At 34.1% G+C, this 26,816-nt stretch overlaps 1 protein-coding gene across 9 annotated transcripts in view; it reads left to right on the forward strand.

Annotated features, from left to right (window-relative positions):
* Positions 1–26,816, forward strand: part of TRAPPC13 (trafficking protein particle complex subunit 13) — a 34,552-nt gene that overhangs the window by 5,369 nt on the left and 2,367 nt on the right. For 3 of the 9 annotated variants that reach the window (XM_059062311.2, XM_059062312.2, XM_059062310.2), the window contains 10 exons: positions 5,464–5,532; positions 6,102–6,201; positions 7,566–7,650; positions 13,883–14,010; positions 17,006–17,078; positions 18,161–18,205; positions 21,504–21,521; positions 23,431–23,564; positions 24,837–25,035; positions 26,109–26,209. In XM_059062311.2, coding sequence (XP_058918294.1) covers positions 5,464–5,532; positions 6,102–6,201; positions 7,566–7,650; positions 13,883–14,010; positions 17,006–17,078; positions 18,161–18,205; positions 21,504–21,521; positions 23,431–23,564; positions 24,837–25,035; positions 26,109–26,209 — 952 coding nt within the window. Of the gene's footprint in view, positions 1–5,463; positions 5,533–6,101; positions 6,202–7,565; positions 7,651–12,838; positions 12,929–13,882; positions 14,011–17,005; positions 17,079–18,160; positions 18,206–21,503; positions 21,522–23,430; positions 23,565–24,836; positions 25,036–26,108; positions 26,210–26,816 lie in introns of all 9 variants that reach the window. The other 6 variants (XM_059062308.2, XM_059062309.2, XM_067031040.1 and 3 more) reach the window with 3 other exon arrangements.

Raw genomic sequence — 26,816 nt, forward strand, 5'->3', positions numbered from 1 at the left:
AGACGAACATGGATCCTGCCCTCACAGAGCTAACATAGAGTCATTTAAGTAGTTAAACTACATCCCTGAAAAAAACCCTGTAATACTGTACTCATTAGGAAGGCAGAAACACATTTGCCTTGTGGCACAGTGCCTGGCATGGTAGGGGCTCAATACCACATGGTAAATGTGCCCTCTGGGGGGTTTGGGTTGGCTGAGGTTCCTTAAAACATAAGGAGTCTACCAATTTTTAACTAAAGAGGTTATCTTTTCTAATTAGGTTTCACACTATCCAAACACTGTTTTGTTTTTAACTTTTAATACCTTTTTTATTGTCTCAAATGAGACTGCTCTGTAGAAAATAATCATCATGTGCATGAATGCTTCCAAAAGTCTAAATGAAAAATCACCAGGTGTAGAGGGAGTTTCCAAGGTAACTTCATCAGTCATTACTTCCTCTTTCATTCATTAGTCATCTTACTTTTCAATCAAGAGTGATGGAGAAAAGTCAAGAAGTTATTCATTATTACCAGCGAGCTTTGCAAGTAAGAGTTGGCTAATATTATTAGGCAATCATAAATGGTGGATTTGTTTTTTTGGTTGTTGTTCAGGTCTTATTTAGCATTAGGTTGCTAATCAAGGGTTAAAAGTTAGGTAATCATAAGACAGTGTCACTTACATAGACCACAGCGTTTCTTTTATGATACATTTTTATTATTTTGAAATGATTATACACAGAACTCAAAATATTCTTATGAATATTTTCTATGGGCTTCTTATGAGCAGTTTTTTAATTTAAGAATCATACATTAGAAAGAGCTTCTTTGTCTTCATATGTGGCAGATTTAAATTTCTCTAATTTAGTCTGTATAAATTGCTTTCTACCCCTCTGAGAAACAATGAAAAGGTGAATCAGAACTGGGAAAATGAAGATTGAGTTTTACTGCAACTAATGCCATGATCTTAAAGGAAGAAGCTATTCATTTCTCTATCTACCTAGACAATGCTTAGGCAGTAATTAAGGGCTAAGAATTTAGCCCACTGCCATGTCTTTGAAGCCTTCTTAGAGTATTGAGAACGTTAGGACTGATGATTCTAGCACTAGGTAATAGTAGGGCTCTCCAGTATTTCTGGGTTCCACTGTTAAGTCACAGACATGAATAAATTGGGGAAACAAAAAGACACATGCAGGGAGGTGAATCTGAGCGCATTTGGTAAAATGACGAAGCATTTACTCTAGGAAAGTGGCAACAGTGCCATAATTTTATTTTTCCCTGACAAGCTATCCACTTTCAAATAAATGTTAACTCAAATTCTAAGATAAAAGATGTGGAGGGCATCACATGAATTTAAATTATTTGCCAACTTAGCAAATAATTTAAAGACCATTTTTTGAAAATTTCTAAGATGAGCTCCTGCATAATGGTTCACTTTGATTTATGCCACTCAGAATGCCCCAGATTATTCCAAGGTTCACAAACTTGAATGCCTTCAGGAACTAGAAAAGTAAGACTATAGAATGTGGTAAGGACTCTGAAAGTCAAGAAGATTCGACATAATTTTTTTAATGTTGTGGCCAAGCAAAATGTATAGGTAAGTTGAACTGGGCTAATTCATTAGTTTATAACCTCAAGCCTATTTTTTTTTCAATTTACTGAAGACTTTAAAAAGTTTTTTTAATAAGATTTTAGATGAAACCTGAATTTCATAAGTAAATCAAATGTCTGTATTTTGTGAGTTCCACTGAGAGTGTTTCTACACATGGCAGTAACTATGCGTTGTGTGTAGTGAATATTTATCACTCGACTAAAAATCACATATTCTTGTTTGCCTCTTTTTTTTTTTTTTTTTTTGTGGTACACGGGCCTCTCACTGTTGTGGCCTTTCCCGTTGTGGGGCACAGGCTCCGGACACACAGGCTCAGCAGCCGTGGCTCACGGGCCCAGCCGCTCCACGGTATGTGGGATCTTCCCGGACCGGGGCACGAACCCATGTCCCCTGCATCGGCAGGCGGATTCTCAACCACTGCGCCACCAGGGAAGCCCCAGTTTTTTTTTAAACCCTGTTTTTTGTTGACATTTTCTCTTTTCTAACATTGTGTTTAATTTTTGAGTTTCATTAATTCATTATAAGACAGGAAATAGTAAGATTTAAATCTATACTTGATGTGGACATACTTTGGATCATCCTTCAAGGAATGAGATAGTTTTTTGTTTTTAACATCTTTATTGGAGTATAATTGCTTTACAATAGTTTTTTGTTTGTTTTTAACATCTTTATTAGAGTATAATTGCTTTACAATGGTGTGTTAGTTTCTGCTTTATAACAAAATGAATCAGCTATACATGTACATATATCCCCGTATCTCCTCCCTCTTGCGTCTCCATATTTTTTTTTAGATTCCACATATATGTGTTAGCATATGGTATTTGTTTTTCTCTTTCTTTCTTACTTCACTCTGTATGACAGACTCTAGGTCCATCCACCTCACTACAAACAACTCAACTTCGTTTCTTTTTATGGCTGAGTAATATTCCATTGTATATATGTGCCACATCTTCTTTAAAGGAATGAGATAGTTTTATGTTACAAACTTGGCTTTCTCAGTTTGTGTTTAAAAATCTGCAATATGACAAATTGTGCTATATGGTAATTTTCTTTGCCTCCACAGGATGATAGTATTTCTTACCAACTGCTATCCCCTATTGCTGATTTTTTACCCTCTTTTGAAAATAGGAAGAAAACTGGTACTTTTTTTTTTTTTTTTGCGGTATGCGGGCCGCTCACTGTTGTGGCCTCCCCCGTTTTGGAGCACAGGCTCCGGACGTGGAGGCTCAGCGGCCATGGCTCACGGGCCCAGCCACTCCGTGGCATGTGGGATCTTCCCGGACCGCGGCACAAACCCGTGTCCCCTGCATCGGCAGGTGGACTCTCAACCACTGTGCCACCAGGGAAGCCCGGAAACTGGTACTTTAAATACCAGCTTGGAATGTTTTTATTTTTAATGGAGGGTTGTTCTTTACCCTCTACTGTTCTTTACCCTCTACTGTCTCATCCCCTAGAAAACCATAGCATCAGTAAAAACTAAGCTTTAAAGGACTTTTGTACATAATGGAAGTTTGAGCATATAATAAGCAAATAAGCTGGCTACACATCTAGGTGAATTCAAGAACACTTTTATTTTTGATCACTCCAAATTTATGTTTATTTTAACTTGTTTACTTTTTACTATTAACTGAGTATAACTTTCTTTTTTAAAAAAATTTTATTGGGGTATAAAATTTTTATTGGGATATATAGTTGATTTACAGTGTTGTGAAGAACACTTTTTAAAAAGTGTTTCAGGATTCCCTTGAGAGTGTATTTCCTCTTTATTTGTTAAGATTTGGTCTCACCTGAAATGAAAAAAAGGGAAAGAGCACCAGTTGGTGTTACAGTTGAGCTTAGAGTCTTGAAAGATTGTGAAAAAAACTGTTTCCTATGTGTCATTTTCAGAACACCTTTTTATCCCCTGCAGATTGTACTTAATTTTAATGTTTTCCTGGTGAAAAGTAAGAGTGAAAGAGGTTTGAAACACTTCCCCATTCACTCCCCCACCCACCTCATTGATGTGTAGCTTGTTAATGTTCTGTTTGAAATAGAGTGGACTTGGAATACCCATGGGATGTTTCTAATAAAGCATGACATTCCAGGTTTATGACCCTGTGCTTATAATTAATAATAGGGAAAATTATTTTTGAGCAGAGTGAAGTCTGCGGCCATCTATTTAATATAACATTGTTTAATGGCCTCAGTTCTTGAAACTTTACATCTTCAAAAATACCACTTACTTGAAGAGTTTGGTGAGGCGTTAATACTATGCGCCAGAACCTGTGTCAAGCACCGAGCCCACAAAACTTAACATGATACATAAGAGCCTAAACTTCAAGGAGTTTGGATAGGAGTGCTATAAACTTATAAGTGAATAAACATAATTCGTGATAAATACAAGGTGCTATGTGAGAAACAGGGTGACCTGTTGCTTCTTTTCTGAGAAAGATGACATTTAAGCTAAGACCAAAATGAGGAAGGCACTAAATTTGATATGAATGATATAGCTAGTTAATTAGTAGTTAGTGGTACATTTTTACATACATTAACGAATACCACATATTGTGCATTGACCATTTAGATCAATAGTCTTTGAAGATTTGAGTTTTGAGTTGAATGAACATCTTAATAGACTATAAAGAAACAGTCTTCTGTGATTCATTTTCTGAAATGTTTTATGAGTTTCTATGATTTTTACTTAATAGACTATAAAGAAACAGTCTTCTGGGATTCATTTTCTGAAATGTTTTATGAGTTTCTATGATTTTTACTTCTATATTTTTGTCTTTATTTTGATGTGGTCAAATGTCAATCTTAACAAAAAATTGCAAAAGATTTTTTTAATTAGAATGTCCTATCCCCGCTAGACTAGGTTTAATTTTCACTTTTTCTAGTTTTCTCTTGCTTAATTTTTGTCCAACTATTTGATACATATGCAGCTTAATATTTGAAATGAATTTGAAAACTAAATTTCTTTTTTCCCAGATAGTGAAACAGTTGTCCTAGCACCTTATAATGTTGATTTGTTTTTGCTGCATCCTAATAATTTTTTAAAATTATCTAACATGTCAGTATGGTCTTGTATTAATAAGCCAGTTAGTTGATTATGGGCTTAAATGTTTTATTACATGTTATGTCCAGTTTTTTATGTCCAGTTTTTTACCATTATTTCCTATTAATTTCTTTAGCTTATTTTTATTTATTTGTTTTTCTAGATAAATTTTAGATACATTCTGTCATGTTCCGAGAACAAATACTAGTTTGGGTTGGAATTTTATAAACCTACACATTAACTGACACTTTCATAATTTTTACAAAGAATTAATATTACTTAAAGGGCCACTTACTGAACTTCAGTGGCCAGTGATTATAACCAAGGAATAAAGTTAACAAAAATCCTTTTGGCATAAAATTATTGTTTCATATTCAGAATGGTACATCTAAATTCTTGTCCCTATCAGACTAACATTGGTTAATATTTTGTTGATATTGTTTACAGCGAAGTCATTCAAGATTTTTTTAAAGCCTTATTCTTGTAATAAACCATAAGCTTTGAAATTAGTTTATTTTCTACTTTTTGTATAATGAGCCATATTGCATTTGCATTTAATTTTTATAATTCATTAGGTTGTAAATAAAAGCAAAATTGTTCTTTCTTTTTGTCATATATAAAATTCTTTTTGTTATATCCTAACATTTTTATTAGTGAATCATTGCTATGTAATAATCTTAGGAAATACTTAATATTATATTGTTTAGGAAGTATTTCGATTATATTTTATACTAGTGTAAAATTGATGAATACCATACATTCAACTTGCGAATACTGGCATAAAATGATTAATATTTTCTTTCTTTCTTTTTTCTTTTTTTGTGTACTTTCCCAATTCACAGTGATGCGATTGACTAAGCCTACTTTATTCACCAATATTCCAGTAACATGTGAAGAGAAAGACTTGCCTGGTATGACACATGCTTTATCCTACTTGCACCTAGGGAAAAGTTGAAACGTGGATTGCCTTACCTTGGAATAAGCCTAACCTTGCCAATCTTACACTAACTCTTTGCTGCATTATTTGTTGCCTGTTTTTGTACGTGTGAATGGTGGCCATCTGAGTAATAGGTCTCAATCATAATCTATACATCAAAATACTATTGATATCCATGGCAACTAGAGACTTTTATTTTAGTTTTAGTAAAAATACATTCCTCGTAATGACACTATTAAAATTTCATTTATCCTTAAATGTTCCATCAATGTGTGTTAGCATTCCCTTTATTTAAAAATCATTGGAGCTTTCTATATATCTCATGACCTACATTTTCCTTTGTTCCTGAAGTGTTCATTTTCTGTAGAAACAGAATTTTTTTGGCATTCATTTGTTGTAGTGAAGATTAGAAATTAGATTTTTTTTAATATAGTTTTTGTTATGAGATTATTTTTTTAAATATCTCTCCCAGCTATTTCTGCACATAAATAAAAGTTATTTACAAGGTAGGTGTTAGAATTTGATGTTTTTCTCTTTCTACAGGAGACCTCTTTAACCAGCTCATGAGAGATGATCCTTCAACTGTAAATGGTGCAGAGATTTTAATGTTGGGAGAAATGTTGACTTTACCACAGAATTTTGGGTAAGAATGATATGTTCACATTAGAAACACAGAAACACTCTGAAGCCATTACAAATCATGTTTTCAAAAAGTAACTATGGCATGGGAAAATGCTCATGATACATGTATGTGGCTGAAAACAAAAAAAAGTTTTACCAAAATTATACTATGTGATTCTGGGGTTTTTTTTTAATTAAAAAAATAAGATGCATACCAAAATATTAACAGTGGTTCCTAGGGTGGTAGAATTTTAACTTTCTTCTTTAGATCTTATTATATTGTTTAATGCCTACATATTCTTTTTATTTTAACTGATTTAATCTCAATGTCTTTCAGAAGCAGCTCTTTTATTCACCATCGCAGCCCTTTACCAACTTAAGTTATTGGACTTGTCAGCTCATTAGGAGTTCTAAATATTTTATTCCTTCTCTTGCTCTTAGCTATTCTCTTACTCTAGATTATTACTGAGGTAGAAGTCCCTGGTTCCATTCTGTTTGCAACAGAGACAATTTGAGACCAAAAGGAATTTTTCAGGTTTTTTCAAAAGGTTTACAGGATGTGGTCATTGGCTAGTGTCTTGAAAGCTTAGAAATATATTCATGTAAAAAATGTATTCATATTAAAATATTTTTATAAATATATCTACATATATTTATATGTTTATATGCATTATATATATATAACATATACTTATAAAGTAATGCCACTAGTCATTATTTTTATTAGAATGACTTAGAAAAAGAAAAATAAAATAAATTGGTAAAAAGTACTCTGAGATCAATAACTTGGTCTCTTCTAGATTCGGGGCATAACTTATTTCAAAAACTGCCTTTCCGGCTTCCCTGGTGGCGCAGTGGTTGAGAGTCCGCCTGCAGATGCAGGGGATACGGGTTCGTGCCCTGGTCTGAGAGGATCCCACATGCCACGGAGCGGCTGGGCCTGTGAGCCATGGCCGCTGAGCCTGCACGTCCAGAGCCTGTGCTCCGCAACGACAGAGGCCACAACAGTGAGACGCCCGCGTACCGCCAAAAAAAAAACAAAAAACAAACAAAAAAAAACTGCCTTTCTCTAGCCTCCTCAGTATCAAATCTTCAGATTCTTAACATGGATCTGATTTCAATGACTTATTTTTAGGAGGGCTGGCAGTTTTGGCAGTAGTTGAGGGTCAAGATATATAGCATGTTTTATAGATTAAATCTGTATTTTTAATTGCACTAGGTAATGAGTGAGCAGCTTAGTATAAAGAAAGAAATATTGAAATAGTATTTCACCTGATCTCTATTCTTTAGTAATTTCTCCATTTGACGTTCTCAGTGGTGCACAAATAGAAGATTTATGATGAAAGTTGAATGGATTTCTGCCTAAAAATTTATTTTATTTCACAGGAATATATTTTTGGGAGAGACCTTTTCCAGTTATATCAGCGTTCATAATGATAGCAATCAAGTTGTAAAAGATATATTGGTTAAAGTAAGTGGCATTCTTATTTGAGATAATTTTTTTTAACTTTTTAATTTCTCTTCTTATGTTTTGAAACTTCATTAAAATGCCTGCTTGATACTGGACTTTTTAATTGTCATTAATAACAAGTATTAATTGAACACCTAAAGTTCTAAGATATGCTGTGCACAGAATCATTTTTCCTTATCCTCAAAATTTGTGATAGCTTGGATGAGAAAATGTACCAAAGGTAAATAACACTTTAAATTTTATGTTAATAATTTGTGATTAACATAATAAAATTTGAAACAGGAGGAAAGATCACTGGGGATTGCATCATTCAGGAAGGCTTATTGAAGGAGAAGGGAGCACACGAGGATCTTGAAAGAATGGCAGGATTTAGAAGAAAAGACAAAGAGGGACATGGTAATTGGAAGCAGAGACATAGGAATATGGAATGTGTTCTTGTAGCAGTGAACAGAACTCACTTAGTAAGAGTAGGTAAGGTTGTAGAGATATGTAGTAGCCATACAGTGGAGCATCTTAAAAGCAAGACTAAGGCTAAGGTTATTTTAAGACATTGTGCAGTCAGTGGAGACTTTTGAGCAGAGGTATTCAGGCTATGTTGGAAGACTGTCATTTAAGCATTGTATGGGATGGTTTGTAGGAAATAGGCCAGTTAGAATATTCTTGCAGTTTTGAGAAATCAAGAGAGAGAATATGCTAGCTCAGTTAAACAACTGGAAATTTATTCCCAAAAAGAAAGGGCATAAAAAAAGGAAAAATTCATCATATGTTGTTGAGAAGTGATCAAAGCCATCTTCAAGTGGTGAGTTTAGGTCACTAGAACATTGCCTATGGAAGGGAAAGGGAAGTCCAGTTAGAATGAGATTGAAAAATGATCAGCAAGTACTAGAATTGAAAAGGATCTCAGAAAGAAAATATTCCAAGTTCCATATATGAACCAACTACCAGAAATTGGATGCAAATTTTTGCATACATGTACATATGTTTGTCACTCTATGGATAGGGTTTCTGCCTTTCATTAGATCGGGGTTGGCAAACTATAACGTGCAGGCCAAAGTTGATCCATTGCCTGTTTTTGCAAGACAGTATGAAGCTATGCTAAGAATGAGCTAAGGAAGGTTTTACATTTTTAAATGATTGAAAAGAAACAAAAGCTTATTTTGTGATGTGAAAATTATATAAAATTCAAATTTCAGTCCGTAAGTAAAATTTTATTGACACATAGCCACATTCATCCATTTATTATCTGTGGCAGATTTCAAGCTACAACATCAGAATTGTGTAGTGGCAACAAACTGTATGACCTGCAAAGTCTAAAATATTTGCTATCTGACCTTTTAAAGAAAAAGTTTGCTGACCTCTGCATTTGATTATGAAAAGGACTGACGTTCAGAACTTTGAGAATGTATACTTTTTTCCTGTCATACCGTTGGCATTCAGTAAATGTTGAATTTATTTTTGTAAGATGAATAAATCAGCAAATGTGTGTAATTTAAGTAAATGTTAAAAAGAACAAATATTACCATAGTGTATTTCTTATAAAATATGTGATCATATTTCTGTGGGCTCTGCTCAGTTTTTTTTTTTTTTTTTGCGGTACGCGGGCCTCTCACTGCTGTGGCCTCTCCCGTTGCGGAGCACAGGCTCCGGACGCACAGGCTCAGCGGCCATGGCTCACGGGCTCAGCCGCTCCGCGGCATGTGGGATCTTCCCGGACCGGGGCACGAACCCGCGTCCCTGGCATCAGCAGGCGGACTCTCAACCACTGCGCCACCAGGGAAGCCCCTCTGCTCAGTTTTAATTTCTATAAAGGCAGTGGTGTTTGGCATAATAACAGAAATAGCTAATGTTTATTGAGCAGTACAGTGCCCACCAAGAATCTTCTTACTCTTAACTAAGAACTAGCATTTTGTTTATCATTGTACAGGCTCCAATTACATATAAATTGGCTCTTCTTTGCTTTTATTTAGTTCCCCTTAGTAAATTTTCATTCAAATGTATATTTCCTTGGGTGCTTTATAATTATCTCCAAATGTTTTTTTGAGGGTATTTAATTCACTTTGAATATTGTGTTGCAGTTTTCTTGTTTCACTATTAGTTTTGGGTGGCAGTTTGGATCAGTGAATTGTTTAAATTATCATTGTGTGGATTTTTTTACTAGTATTTTTGTATGGATTAAGACTGTTGCTAGCTTTGCATTCTGTGAAATGCAGTTTGGGGTGCTTTGATATTCTTAGTTCAAGAATACTCTCTTAAAGCCTTGAAAGAAATGTGTCGTTTCTTTATTGGGTGGCTTTTGGGAGGGTGGTGGAAGAAGAAAGGGTTGAGTGTTCCTCAGTTTTTCTCTTTCTTTTAAGTGACAGCATCCTCAATTTTCTCCTCCTCCTTCATTTTCTCTTCACTGACAGTTTCTAAAAGGTTCTCCTCCTTTTTAACCCTCTTCTTCCCCTAAATTGTTATCTTTCCAGAATTGCCTCTTCACCATTAAACGTACTGTTATATCTCCTGTGGGCTGTGCTCTCATCTTCCAGTAATGTACTTTCTCAGTATTTTGACACTTAGGATAGACTTTGTCTTTCTGGCAGTACTTTTCATCATTCTTAGGACTGTCTCTACCTTCCTTTTCTCTCTTAAGCTCAATTTTTCATGAACTTCTCTTGTTCTTTGCAAAGGCTCATGACAAGAGCATGAGAAATAGCTAGCAGAAATTTGAAGTTTAGACATTTGCTGCTCTCTAGCTATACTAACACTGAGTTTGTATAGTTTTTAAATTTTATTTATTTATTTGAGGATGACTCGGGAGATTCAGTTACTCCACTGCCATTACTTCAGCTACTCAGAATTCTGCTCTCAAAAGTTTAATTTTTTATAGCTCTTGGAATTTTGGAATGTGGAAAAGAGATTATGAATCTGTACTCTTTTACTTCCTTTACTGACATCCTAGTGTTGCTTTTGAGAATAAAAATGCTATATAATCTATCATGTTTAACTGGAAACCACTAGGGGGTTTTCTGTTTGTTTTTTAATTGAAAAATAATTTTCAGCAATAAGTCTGAAAACCTTAGCATGCTACTAAAACATGAAGTGTTCTATAAACAAAAGACAGTGTAGTGTACTATAAATAAAAAAATAGTAGGGACTTCCCTGGTGGTGCAGTGGTTGGGAGTCTGCCTGCCAATGCAGGGGACACAGGTTCGAGCTGTGGTCCAGGACGATCCCACATGCTGGGGAGCAACCAAGTCCACAAGCCACAACTACTGAAGCCCACACGCCTAGATCCCATGGTCCTCAGCAAAAGAAGCCACTGCAATGAGTAGCCCGCGCACCACAACAAAGAGTAACCACCGCTCGCCTCAACTAGAGAAAGCCCACACGCAGCAACAAAGACCCAGTGCAGCCAAAAATAAATAAATAAATAATTTTTAAAAAAAATAACTGTAATGATCTGTACCATTGGTGGTTTATTTTTATTTTATTTATTTATTTTTGGCTGCATCAGGTCTTAGTTGCAGCTTGCAGCCTTCTCTCTAGTTACGTTGCATGGGCTCCAGAGTGCACAGGCTCTGTAGTTGTGGTACCCAGGCTCAGTAACCCCGCAGCATGTGGGATCTTAGTTCCCCGACCAGGGGTCAAACTGGCATCCCCTGCATTAGAAGATGGATTCTTAACCACGAGACCACCAGGGAAGTCCCTGTACTATTGGTTCTTAAACTTTAGAAGGTATTAAAATCATCGGGAGGACTTTTTAAAACACTGATTGCTGAGCCTTACCCCCAGTGTTTCTGATTTAATCAATCTGAAATGGTGCCCAAGAATTTACCTTTTTTTTTTTTTGGCCACACCACGGGGCTTGTGGGAGCTTAGTTCCCCAACCAGGGATCAAACCCAGGCCCCTGACAGTGGAAGCGCAAAGTCCTAACCACTGGACCACCAGGGAATTCCCAGAATTTACATTTCTAACATGTTCTCAGGTGATGCTGATTCTGTTAGTCTGGGAACCATACTTTGAGAACCAATGGTGAGTAATAGGCATTTGTTCATTCATTCAACAAGTATATATTCCAGGCACAATTCTAGATACTGGGGTTATAGCAGGAAACAAAAGAGACAAGGCCTCTATTCGCTTGAAGTTTAGTCTAGATGTTTTTAAATGATTTTTTCTTATTTTTTAACATGAATTCCTTAATTATACCAAACTCTTTCTTGATCTTGAGCTTTTACACTTAAGGTGTTTTGCTTTTTTTAACTTACTTGAAATGATTCTCCATTTCCCCTTTCCTCTCTCCCTTTTAAAATACTGCTCATCTAAAAACCAATTTGCAGCATGAAGCCGACCCTGTGATTTTAATTGTATTCCCCTACCTCAAGTCAGCCCTCCATTCCTCCTTTACTCTATATTATTTTTCCCCAAACATTTAAATTCCCTAGGGGCAGGGATTTTGGTCTGTTGTTCACTGGTGTATCTCCAGCTCCTGGAAAAGCCCTCGTAGGTAATTAGGAAATAAATGTTAAGTGCAGCAGTGTTTATAAGATGAAAAAGGAGAAAAGTAAAAGTGTTCAGCCATATATAATACATGCTATAGTTATGATTAATGTTTAAAAAATGATACATAGGAAAACACAGTGGACAGAAAGCCCATGGGTTTGACTGTTTCTTTTCTTTTCCCCCTCTTCTCTAATTTCAAAAATGTTTGTTAAAGAATTTTGAATTTCAGCTTCATTACTTATTAGTTGTATAACCTAAGGGGAGTTGTTCCTTCCATGTGCCTTGGTTTGTCTGTAAAATAGGGATAGTATAATGACCTACTTCAGGGTTGTGGGCATTAAATGAGTAATGTGCTTAGAACAGGGCCTTGCACATAGTAGGTGCCCAATAAATGTGAGCTACTACTGTTTAATAACTGAATATAATAACAAAAAAGACAGCACTAATAAATATCCCACTTGGAAGTACCTGCATTAAGAATGTTAGGTTAGAATTAACTGCAGAAAGCCTGTTAACTGATTTAAAAAAAAAAAAAAAAAAAAGCTTTTAAAAAATCTGTACTCTTATGGACAAAACCTCCCCTAATCCCCATGACTTAATGTGATCTTTGCTTTCTCTGAATTTTTCTTGACATTTGCCTTGAAGTTTTATCATAACTTCATTCAGTATGCAACAGACATTTATTAATTGCCTTCTGTGTGCCAGGCACCATGTTATAGTGGTGAACAAGAGAAGGCAAGAGGTTCCTGCCTCAACAGACCTTACATCTTTGGTAGGGGAGACAGAAGGAAACAGGTAAACAAAATCATAAATAAGGTAATTATAGATCATAATAAATGTTACAAAGAAAGTTAAAATTGAATGTGATAGAAAGTAGCTGAGCTTGAGGGAGGATGCCATCTAAGAGAATTAGAGAAAATGATCAATGTTCAAAAGGAATAAGGGAGGGAATATGATAGAAAGTAACTTGGTAGGGGCAAGAGAGAAAGTGTTCCTTTCTTAGCTGATGACTTTAATGCTGATCTCTAGTTCTACAAATCAGCTGGTCTCCGACATCTAATGCTGTTTTGAATGATTACTTACCTTTTACCTTTTAGTGTTATATACTAACGCATTTGTACACATCTATATATGTTTCTGTAATACCCATCTGTATATATATAAATTTCAAAACCGTATGTTCATACTGATGCCCCAAATTCCAGTCCAGCACCAAAGGTTTCATTGCAGGCTTCTCCCTTTCCTTATTTGTACCTTTTTTTCTCCAAAAGTAAGAAACTTGTCTCTTGTTATCCATAATATATATTTTTTTGTTTTGTCCTAGTATACATGTAGAAGTTTCAGAACTGCTAATCCATACACCTGCAAAACAGCAAATGGGCTAGCTAGAGTAAAACATTTGTGTGCCGTTCTTTTCAGTTTTAGCTTTTGTTTGCCAAACTTAAGTTAGTTCTTTTTTTCCCTTTCCTCCTCCCAGTATGGTTGTGTTCATTTGTAATACAGTTAGGTTCATTTGGTACTGTTTGTATTACATTTTGGATTGATTTTATCAATATTTATTTTTAGGTGTGTGTGTGTGAACCACTACCCTGTTCCTAACATCAGAGCTATACAAAAAGATGTACACAGAGACGTGTTGCTCCCTCTTCATCCCTACTTCCTTGTTCTTGTTCCCCTATTCTTTCCACCCATACTTATCCACGCCCTGTAGGTAACCAGTCTCATTTGGATTTTATTCTCTCTTTCAAGGCTGATCTTCAGACAAGTTCTCAGCGTTTAAATCTTTCAGCCTCCAATGCTGCGGTGGCTGAACTTAAACCTGATTGTTGTATAGATGATGTCATACACCATGAAGTAAAGGAGATTGGAACACACATGTAAGAATTAATTTTACTAGATCTCAGAGGCTTTTACTTATATATGCCTTTATTTGAAATTTTTGCTTTATTTCCACTTATTCCACTTTTTATTAAGCCTAAGAACCTACTTCAGAAGGAGTTTTATGTACCATGTTTACATGCTTGCCAGAAACAAACTTTAAACAAAATGTTTATTTTTGAAAGGAAAAAATATCTTAATTTATCTTTACTTATCTGTAGTTTCATTTTTGCATCTACAATCTTATCTAAAAATAAAAATCCATGCAAACCTTTAAAACCCAGGTAGCACTCTAAAAGTACATTTATTCTTTTGAAATGCTAACTGATGTTAATAACATTTATTTTTAAATTCACAGTTTTTCAGTTCTGTATTTAACTGTATAAATATACTCTACCCTGAGAGTTCAAAAATAGAGAACCAAAGTAAAGGTATGAGGGAAAAAAATCTCAAATACTGTATTCCTGGCCTGTGTATGTATTTGAGTGTGAATGCTGTATTTTTCTTTGTCTGAGAGGCAAATATGAAAATTTCAACCATCTAAAGTAATTTTAGACTTCTCTATCTGCCTTACCACCCCCATATCCAGTTGATACACAAAATCCTGTTTGTTCTTATTACCTGTCTCTCAGTAGCCTCTCTTCATCTCCACTTAACGTCACCATTTTTGCTTCTCTTCTTTGTCTTAAAGAAATATGTAATATTATCTATTATTTAATTCATTTTGGTGACAAGCTCTGTTGTAGGCAGTTTTTAATATATATTCTGTGGTTGGTATGAGCTTTGAGTCAGATTTTCTGGAGTTCACATTTTAGCTTGATTATTTATTTAATTATGTGATCTTGGATAAGTCACTTAACACTTCAGTGATCTCCTACTACCCTTAGGAAATTCTAACCGTATAGGTTTTGCAGAGCTCTCCACAACTAATCCTTACCAACTACGTACTCTAGTTCTCACCTTTCATCATGCTTCCCTCCCTCTCTACTCTGCAGTCATATTGGACTTCTTTTACCTCTGAACTGCTCTGTTACTTGAAATGTATCCTTCCCTTACAAAGGAATGCCTGTGTCATTTTGTTTAGTTTACTTCTACTTCGTCATATCTCAGATTCATGACTTTCTCAAAGAGACTTTTTGACCTCCTAGACTAGATAAAATTCCCCTTCTTGTCTATTTTATAGCATCCATAACTTGTCATTTTTTTCTGTCTTTTATGCTTGGCATTACTTACTGAGTGCCTGCCATTCCCATTAAAGTATGAGTTCCACAAAGTCACCTGCATCCCCGGGGTTTAGTGAGAAAACTGGTCAATATTTGTTGAAATTGATTTTATTGAAATGATATTAAATGTGTAAAATCCCCATTTTATAGAAAATGAGACTCTTAGAGAATTTAATAGCTAGCACATAATGGCATAGAACTCAAATCTAAATCTAACTTCATAACCTGTACCTTGCTACACTGCTTCCAACTGTGAGCACTTGGAGAGCAGGTATTGAGTGTTTTTTTTTTTTTTTTTTTTTTTTTTTTTTTTTTTTTTTTTTTTTTTTTTTTTTTGCGATACGCGGGCCTCTCACTGTTGTGGCCTCTCCCGTTGCGGAGAACAGGCTCCGGACGCACAGGCTCAGTGGCCATGGCTCACGGGCCCAGCCGCTCCGCGGCACGTGGGATCTTCCCGGACCGGGGCACGAACCCGTGACCCCTGCATCAGCAGGCGGATTCTCAACCACTGCGCCACCAGGGAAGCCCAGGTATTGAGTTTTGATCAACTCTAAATACCTAGCACCTGGTTTAGTACTAGGTACAAGTATAAAATAGAAATTAAATTACCTGTAATGTCACCACCTAGTATAGCCACTATTATAATATTGGTATATTTCAATCCTTTATGTGCATATATATATAAAACAGATGTGTATAAGTAACTTAAATAATATTTTATAGAATTTTGATCATATTACACATGGTTTTATCTTTTTTAATACACCATGAACCCAGTTGAGTCAGTATTCTTTGAAAACATTCTTTTTAAAATGAATTTATCTTACACACTTGGACTGTGTATTGTAATTTGTTTACCCTAATGTTGGACTTTAGATTATTTCCAGTCTTTCACTATTATAAATAATGCAGTGGTGAGCATCTTAATATTTCCTGTAATAGATTGCTTGAAGTGGGTTTACTATAGGAGCATATAAGCATTTTTAAGACTCCTGTCCTGAAGGATTCTTTTCTAAATTTCTCATAACCACCAACAGTATAAAGAGAGTCAGTTTCTCTAAACTCTCACCAACCCTGATATTTCTTGGAAAGAATTTTTGCCAAATCCTAAGATAAGGAAAAATCTTATCTCATTATTTTAATTTGTTTCTTTGACTACTTGTGAGGCTGAACATTTCCACATTTTTGTTAGTCGATTATGGTACTACAATTTATGTGTATATCCTTTTCTTCTATTTTGAATGAGATATTGTTTTGTTTACAAGAATTTCTCTTCATATTGTTAGAAGCATTTTTTCCCAGTTTGTTGTTCTTCTTAAAATTTTGTTTTAGTGTTTTTGATTTATCCAATTTCTAAATTTGTGGAAGTCTTTTCCTTTCCATTGCATTTATATTAAAAAGTCTTTCTTCATCCTGGAATTTTTTTAAAATTTGTATTTTCTTCTAGTTTATATGAACTTTTTACATTCAACTATTTAGTTATCCTGATTTATTTTGGCTTATGCTTTACTTTCTGAAGAAAAAGGTTTCTGACTTCCTGCTCTAAAAATTGTATATCTCATTTTACTAATCAGAGCTTTCTTGTTCATGGAATTATATCCATATCTACTGGAACTCTTTTTTTCCTGCTCTAAGCTCATTTGGCTACACTTTTGTGTCATTAGTATAAATACTCTCCAAATTTGTTGGTAGAATTGAAGTGTAGTAGATTAACTATTAAAAAACAAAATTGAAAGTGATTGAAAATCATTAAAACATCTTTCTGTTTCAGCTTGGTGTGTGCAGTGAGTTATACAACTCAGGGTGGAGAAAAAATGTATTTTAGAAAATTCTTCAAATTTCAGGTATTGAACATGACAGTGGTAAATAGTGTTTAGATGCCCTTTTTTCCCCTAGGAAATTACTACTATTTATCTGCAGTAAAAACAAACTTCAAATAAAGCAAATAGCTTAATATTTTTGGATTTGTCTTATTACTAGCAATCTAAAGTTGGACTAAAGTAAGTTAAATAAAAGCAGAGAAATTATCATTGTGGTTACTAGCAATCTAAAGTTGCACTAAAGTAAGTTCAATAAAAGTAGAGAAATTATCATTGGCAAGGTAATGTTTTATTCAGAAAAAAAATGTGTTGTGTTTTCATGCCTTGACAAAACACAAAAAGAATCTAGAAGATAGATAAAATGAGTGTAAAGTCCAGACAAAATAAGTGTAAATAATATCAGATTTCTAAAGAAATATTTAAATGAGAGATTATTGTCTTGGGCTAAGTGGACCAAGCTTCCTCCAGAGACTTCATGAGTCACTGAAATTGTAGTTAGAATTTTTTATTTATACACAATTTTCGAAGTCCATTATCAAAAATAGTTAAAAACCACTGTTTTAACACATGTATGTATGTGGATAGGGAAATGAGATGACCATATACAGTTATGTAGATCTAGATATGATACTATATATATTTTTCATTCCTCTGTTTGTAAGTGGAAGAAAAAGTACCAAAAATAGGAAGAAAAATTTTGCTTTATTCTATTGCTTTTTTTATCACTCATCTGTTTAAGATTTTGCATGGCTTTTAAAAGAAAATAGAAGGTTTGATTGCTTATTTTGATAAACATGCTTTGTGAAATATATATAGAGAAATACACAAAAATATATGTGTTCAGTTTAACAAACTATTATGAAGTACAAATCCATATAACTCATGTAACTATTACCCGGTCAAGAAATTACGGTGGCTTTTTTAAAAATGCATTTGGGATTGTTTTTGTTTTTACAAGAGTATTACATACCCATTAGAAAAGTCTATTACAATTAAAATTGGAAAATGCCTTTGACAAATTTAAGCCCTATGATTTAAAACAGATAAACAAAATAAATGGTCAGATGATAATAATCTCCTTTGATTGATATGCTTTATTCAACTAGGTTCTCAAACCATTGGATGTGAAAACCAAATTTTACAATGCAGAGGTAAGTGTTGAGCACTTAATGGGATTTCAGATTCAACATTAAGATCTTATTTCACTAAAATTCTCATGTATTACATTCCTTTTCATATCAGAGTAAATTGCTGATATGACTGTGAATTACTTGTGAAAAATGAGCATAAAGTTCAATTGAAAGTGAATAATTTCACTGCAGATCTCTTTTAATTTGCTGTTTTCAACTGACATGGAATCAATATGCCTTGATTTTTATTCTCGTTAATTTTGTGAGGCTTTCACCCTCTTTCATTAAATGATTGCCCTGTGCTTCCTTTTAGTAGTTGTTGTCACTGTCTAAAAACATTAGCAATCTGTTAAATATTTTATAAATGTGGTTGTGATATTACAAAAATTGAAGTCATAGATCCAACCCTGCAAAACAGATTTAATATTCACCTAGAAAAATATTAAGTAGAGCTCAGTACATTAAATTCTTTGTCCTGGGAAGTCAGTGTGCCAGCCAGAGTTAGGTTGCTAAGTTTAGTGAATGGTTTGAAATGCTCCTTGGGAGAAACAAATTTGGCAAAAATATAGAAAGAAGTAGCTTTTAGAATAGAAGATTATCTTCTTTCCTAACAAAAGAGATAAAGTAGAATTTTCCATAAGGAAAAGGTTTTATGGCTTGGATTTCTTTTACAAAATTCTATTTTATCCTGGTATTCCGAGGTCCAGAAAAAGCAGATTTCCTAATGGGCCTTTTACCCCCCCAAAATCATGTATTTCATATCACAGTGATAAACTCAAAGATATTCAAATGCAGTGTTTTGAAATGAAAATTTTGTCTTATTACTCCAAAACCAGGTGATCAGAAATTTGTAGTCACATGTCAAATTTGATATATATTTTTACCATCAGCATCTGAATTTTTATTCACTATAAAGTTTGTACTACAGCTGGGCATACTAAGACATCTAAGATAAGGAACCTAACCTTAAAGTAAAAACCTATTAGGAGAACGGAAAAAAGTGCATAAAATAACAAAAGTAACTGGTATAGTATATAGTGAGACTAAAGAGCATGACGCAAAAAGATGTGCTACAGGTACTCAGGGGATGAGATTTTGGAGTAGTCTAAAGAAGCTTCATAGGAAAGGAAGAGAACTGCATCAGTGTCTAGAAGGAATAGTTGTTAGAAACGTCAGTGTCAGAGCAGTGAAGGCATTCCAAGCAGAGTTGGAAATACAAGTGGAACGTAGAGTATGTAGTGAAGAGTATACATATTTGATGCGAGAATACAGTCTCATCAAGGAGATTACTAGATGTTTAAAGTCACGTATAGGGCTTCCCTGGTGGCACAGTGGTTGAGAGTCCACCTGCTGATGCAGGGAACACAGGTTCGTGCCCTGGTCCGGGAGGATCCCACATGCCGCGGAGTGGCTGGGCCCGTGAGCCATAGCCGCTGAGCCTGCGCATCCGGAGCTTGTGCTCCGCAACGGGAGAGGCCACAGCAGTGAGAAGCCCGCATACAGAAAAAAATAATAATAATAAAAAATAAAGTCACGTATAGGAAGGCACATATTAAACTATTTCAGGTTTTCTTTGTTGAAGTATGGTGGTACATTAAGATACTTGTCAAGTAGTTTTATCACACCAATATTCAGAGTGACTTGCAAATTGTTTTTTAAATTGCTAGTTATTCCATAAATAACATAAAAGTAACATATTCCCCCAAAAGAAAGGAAAAAACCCACAAGTCCACCACACTAAAAAGTAATTGATTCTTCATTAACCCATATTCTCTTTCAGTCTTTACTCATTATCATAGTAACAATTTTGTTTGCTTTTTCAGTTAACATTAAGTATAGACATAATTTTTTTTTTTTTTTTTTTGCGGTACGCGGGCCTCTCACCGCTGCGGAGCACAGGCTCCGGAGGCGCAGGCTCAGCGGCCATGGCTCACGGGCCCAGCCGCTCCGCGCATGTGGGATCCTCCCGGACCGGGGCACGAACCCGCGTCCCCTGCATCAGCAGGCGAACCCCCAACCACTGTGCCACCAGGGAAGCCCGACATAATTTTTAATCTAAACTTTGCCAACAAACTTCAGCTAAAAAATTTTAGTAAAATTCTGAACTTTTGAAATTAGACATTTTTTTAAAAATGAGGAGTGAACAAAGAGCATTTAGGATCTCTCTAAGATATTTGGTATTACCTGTTAGGCAAACAAATACTGTTCTGCCTGTAACATGAAGCAGATTCTATGGACTCCATCTAGGAAATTCAGGTAAATTGTAGGAGTTAGTTAACCACACTGATATCAGTAGTTTATGTTTATTACACTATGCCATAGTCCTTACAAAACTGTTATTAGCCCCACATTTGTCTCAAACATGTTTTTTATGCTGCTTCTAAAAATTTTAATACTATGTGAATCACCTAAAGGAAAACAAGTTTTGTGAGAAACTTTGTTGTAGTCTTCCAATATAAGAAAGCCTTGTAAAAAAAAAAAAAAATTGGTGACATTAGAAGCTAGGCATCAAACCTTTGGTCACAGCTCCATGCCAGGTACTGAAGAGAAATAAATATAAACTGAACATCTTCCCAGTCCTCACGGTACTTAGATCTAGTGGAGGAGACTAACATGACATAAATACAGTGTAAGCATCCCCACCCACCCGGATCATGAAGTGTACTTATTTTCTGGGAACATAGGTGAAAAAGATTTCCAGCTATGTGTTTGATGAAAGAGCTAACATTTGAGATGGCCCTTGGTAAATAAGTAGCTTTAGCAATATATATGTGAAAAAAAGACAACCTGTGAAATCTGTTAACTCTCAGTTGTCTGAAGTGGTCTAGCCCAGCATTCCCTGAAGTGTGATCAGTGGAACTCTAATCACCCAAGATCCTCCTTGAAAAAATGATTCCATTATTAGCTAAATTTAAGAGAAGCTATACAGTGTATATCTATTCTGAATGTGGCAGATAGTATATACCCAACCTAAGTAATCTATGAAGAATTACAAAGTGAGTAAAGAATTTATAGAACTAGAAAGGCATGGGATATACCTCTCTCCCCCAAGGTATGCCCTTGAATATTTGTTCCTGTTTAAGTATTCACCTATAGTGTTCTTCTCTATTCATTTAACCTGAGCAGTTTCACCTTTTTAGAAGAATGATTTGTCATATTTCTTTGTGTTACTTTCTGTTTACTTCCTTGTTTTACTAATGCTGTCTTGTTTAGTAAATTTTAAAAAATGCAGAAATGCATTTTATTTTAAAGTTAGTTATTCTTTTTCTTTAACATTTAATCTGATTTTTCTAATTTTTCTTTTTTATTTTTCCATTAGAGTGACCTCAGTTCTGTGGTAATTTGATTTTTTATTATAAATTTATATGCTTTTCTTACTTACCACTTTTTGACTCTGCCTAATTAATCTCTCTTTACAGAACATAGTGGAAAAACAAAGTTAGTTGTGAATATACTTACATGACTTCAAAAATATGTATATAATTTGTACTTTTTATATTATATTGATCATTATTCTATGGGAAAAAATACATCAAAGATTAAATTGTCATAGTGAAACAATTATATTCTTATTTTTAGTGTGTTTCGTGTAGCTATTTTTAAAAAGAGGCATGTTAACCTTGTTTAAAATAGCCTCGGGATTTTCAACCTCTTAATATAAAATATCCTACTATACTTCAATTCTTTGAGTAAACTGTGTAGTTGAAATTCATCTTCAAATGAGCAGTGGTTTTAGTTTTAAGTCTGGGTCAGGTAAAGATGGCCCTTTGACAACAGTAAACAGAAGAAAATTAAATTTTCCCACGTTGACTAAAATCATATTTTCAAATTTATATTTAATATAAGGAGCATTTGCTTATAACACATTATATACATGATAAAAACATCAACTGCCTTAGCACTGAATTCTTATCTTAATTTTTTTAATGTCAAGTTATTTCATGCTACCTGTTCAAACTAGCTTAATTTTCCATTATGCAGCTTGTTTTTCTTTCATTTTATCTGAGCTCTTCTAAACTTATGCAGAAATTGCATTTTTAAATTTGAAATGTGGGTCTATGGTTATTTTTTTAAAGCAATGGATTGATGGGATATTTTTTTTTGAGAAAAAGTAACAGAATAATGCCTTTGAATGTGTACTTCTTTTAAACTGATAAATCGTATTTCTATTTTCATTAGAGCACATGTGCCAAGGACTAAAGAATCTGTTTTGTTTTAGATAATAATACATTAAATTATAACTTCATCATTATATTTTTGCAAATGACTTCTACTTTCCTGGATTTAGTGTTAAAAAAGCTCATAAGTGCCAAAAATTTTTGGTCATAGTTTATTTTATTTCTGTATATATATTACTATGAAACTTCTGAATAAAATAATTCTAGAATATCCTTAGTATACCATTTTATGTATAGGTTTTTATCAAAAATGAGCCAAGTTTTCTGTTATCCTCCAATATATACCCCCCAAAATAACCAAATAGCATAAAAAGAAAAATGTTTAACATAAATAATTAGGGAATTTAAAATATTATTTTAAAGTACATATGTAAGTTACCCATTGACTGAAACACTGCTGTATAGCACCAGTTTTCACTAAGTCACTAAGACTACAAAATACCTTGTTTGATTTTAAAACTTAAAGATTTCAAGTATAATTCACATATTTTTTTGCTCTAAATATACATTTTCAGTGAACCAAGAAATCACTAATGACTACTTAAAAAAATACTTTAATTAAAAAGTTAAATTCTTATAAGATTATAAAATAGATTATTTGCTATACTATCTAAATTGAAGTAACATGAAAATTGAAATTAATAAATTATGCTGGAACATTATAACAAAGACCTAATTATCTTAACACATCTCTGAAATGATAGGTGCACAGGTATATTCATCATACTAAATTGCATTTTCACATTTTAATGACTTACCAGAAAATTTAAGATATATGTAAATGAAATTCCAGTTAAGTGTTTTTGGATATCAATACAAAAAATATTATAGTTATCCCCCATCCATTGTTTGACAACTTACCAGTTGACTAACACTTGACTGCCCCTGTGAATTATGTTAGGAGAACAATTTCTTTTCTTGCGTTAATTATGATAACTTTGATTTGCAGGCATGAACTAATCACATTTGTGGTTAATGTTTTTTCTTCCTATAAATTAGATATTGTTGTGGTGGTAAAGTACTTTAAACACCAGCATACTTTGGTGGATTTTTTTTTCGTATTTTCAGACTGATGAAGTATTTCTTGAAGCCCAGATTCAGAATATTACAACCTCACCCATGTTTATGGAGAAGGTTTCATTGGAGCCATCTATAATGTACAATGTAGCAGAATTAAATTCAGTCAACCAAGCTGGAGAATGGTAAATATGGATTATGAAGTGTTTGCTTTTATTTTGAAAGATATGAACTTTTCTAACATTGTTACTCTTGGGTGGTTTAAAATTTTTTTTAAGGGATAGACATTATTTTATTAGAGAAGTTTTAAATTCACAGAAAAATTGACCAGAAAGCACAGCATTCCCACATGCCCTCCTCCCCACTTACAGGGTCCCCTGTTATTTACATCTTGTTTAATGTGGCACATTTTTTACAATCGATGAACTAATACTGATACTTATTATTAACTGAAGTCCATAGTTTACATTAGGGTTCACTCTTTGTGTTTTGCATTCTGTGGGTTTTGACAAATGTGGTGACATGTAGCCATCCTGACTGTAGGATATAAAAGAGTTTCACTGCCCTTAAAATCAATGGTCCACCTATTCAGCCCTCCCTTCACATGAAAATAAGATCCTAGGCATTTGTACTTGAAGCACTTATTCTTTTAAATTTTTATAACAATTTAGTGAGATAAATATGGAATATTTCATCCTTATCCTGCAAATGATAAAACTGAGGCATGGGAAGAAATGATGGAGAAGTTAGAAGGGGTAAGAGTAAGCGGTGAGTTTTAAGGAGTATTCTCTTAACATCAAAAGGGTGAGCATAGGAATAGATTATTTAATTTTTCATGAAAATGAAATACACATCTTTATAGGTAATTTAGAAAAAGAAGAATAAATAAATGTAGGGTTGATATTAATATGGATAAGAAGCTAATAGCTGGAGAAAATACCTGATTTTAATAATCAAGAATGAAAAATTTACTTTTACTTATTATGGGGGTTACAGTAAAGTTCATAGCCTCTCATACCCCCAAAGAGGAAAATAATAATTTTCCACTCTTTTCCTGATCTTTTAATTAATTTTGAAAAATCATTAGTTTAGAATGGTATGCTTCTTTTTATTCTAAACTATTTGCTTTCATAATTTTAGAGAATAGACAGGATACTTAAGGTTCTGATTTCTATTGCTTTTTTTCAGTTAATCGATGTATGTCCAATGCTTCAGGTAATATATTGCATTCTATTATAAAGAATCTCAAGATTTTCCATATCAACTGAAAAAAATTAAAGAAAAAATAAGTCGTCTCAGTACAAGTCCTTTTCATTGTGTTGAAACCACCGACCTGTTGTATTCTGGATCTTTGGATGGTAAATCATTCAGTTCCTGTCCAAAGGAACAATCACAGCTATGGTTTTTCTTCTAAAAGGTTCTAGCGAATTTTTTCCATCTCTATCTCCACCCCACAGTGTAACTACATTTGGGTCAAGAGCATATCTGCAGCCAATGGATACACGCCAGTACTTGTACTGCCTAAAACCCAAGAAGGAGTTTGCAGAAAAAGCAGGCATCATTAAGGGAGTAACGGTAATTGGAAAATTGGATATAGTATGGAAAACAAATCTAGGTGAAAGGGGAAGATTACAGACCAGCCAACTTCAAAGAATGGTGAGTCTAGAAAAAACACTGATGGGGGTTTTGGTATGTGGTGTGCAGATAGTTAGAACAACTTAAATTTTCCTAGGTCTGTCACTAAAAATCAGAGCACTTTTAATAAAAGACATTGATATTACTGGAGAATAAAAGACTAATAATTTCACTGATATCTAGGTAGAAAATTGGTATTGATATGAATGGGAAATTTTCAAATGTGAATTTATGCATTATACATCGGTTTTTACTTTACCAAACAAATTTAAATAACTGCATATCAATTGTTTCCTCCTATGGTAATTTGTCCTCACCGTTATCTGACTTCCGCTATATTCAAGTTTTCTTTTCTTGCAATGTCTTGGAACTCTTGGACTTATACTACATTTACCTACTCAGTTCATACATACCTTTTTTAAAGATATTTAAAATGTGGGTCATCTGAAACTCAGGTGAGTCCCACTCAAATTATCTTGTAAACATAGGTTGGATATTTTACCTAATTTCTACTCCGAGAGTATGGATAGCTACCAGCCTTCTTTTTTGTGTGCTAGTGAGAATATACTACAGAATCCTGTTTATACTGAATATCACCTACTGCGATATATTCTAAAATTTACTTTTCTTTTACTGTTTGAGGTAAAAATTGGAAAAAAAAAAAAAAGAGAGAGAGAGATTATCACTGGGCCTATTTTTAAATATCACCATTAGCTATCATCCTGCCATGGCATGTTGATTCTGTTGTCTGTCCCTGCCAGTGTGTCTTGTGAACAGACATGATTTTCTTCTTGGATCATTTCAGTGACCTTCCTTTTCCTCTTTTACCTATGAAGAGTTACATATGTATAAGCTACAGTATCTTTGGAAAGTATCCCTTTAAGATCAGACCCCCTGAAATTCCTTTACTATTTACCTGTGAGATTCATTTTAACTCTACTAAACATGGAGTAATTATAACAAAATCAGTCGGGGTCTATAGTGCTATTCTGTAGGCAGTAGCAGCAAAAGAAGTTAGAATGACTGTGGTACCCTCACTAAAATGGAAAGGTTTTGTAATAGATGTATGTTAACTGTATTGCTTTTTCTCTTAGGCTCCAGGTTATGGAGATGTTAGGTTGTCTTTGGAGGCAATCCCAGATACTGTAAACCTAGAAGAACCTTTTCATATTACTTGTAAAATAACAAACTGCAGGTAATGCCAGTATTTGTGGATGGATGTCCTTTCTTCCTCACCTACTTAAGAGAGAATTTTAAAATGTTTTAAATATGCTACCTCCTTGTAAGTTTCCTCTTGCCGTATAGTCTTCTCTGATGTTGACATTGAATACTGTAAAGTTTTTCATCTGGTAGCTGTATATTACATATTTTAGAGGTCCTACTGTATTAGGCATTTTTTGTATTTTGTTTCTGTACCTATGAGGTAGGTATTAATTATTCACATTCTTTGCAAGAGAAAGCCAATTCAGAGGATGTGGCTTATTCACCCTCAGAGAGCTAGAAAAGATGGGATCAGAATCTGAAACCCGGTGTATTTGACTTCAAAGTCCATGCTCTTTTCCTCATTTACACTTCCTTCACACTTCAGGTTACTAAAATATGAACTAGCAGTTTCTTATGGAATAATACATTATAGATTTACTGTAATAAGATAGATTTTTATGTGCCATACTTATACCTGACCTGTATCTTAAGTACTAAGAAAGTTAGAAGTGGTTATGAATTTAATATAGGGGATAACCATAGATTGGAAAACAGGGCTTTGATAATAGAGTATAATCTAGCTATTGCAAAGCAAAGAG

This window comes from Kogia breviceps, chromosome 4, assembly GCF_026419965.1.
Source record: "Kogia breviceps isolate mKogBre1 chromosome 4, mKogBre1 haplotype 1, whole genome shotgun sequence".
Lineage (NCBI taxonomy): Eukaryota > Metazoa > Chordata > Mammalia > Artiodactyla > Physeteridae > Kogia > Kogia breviceps.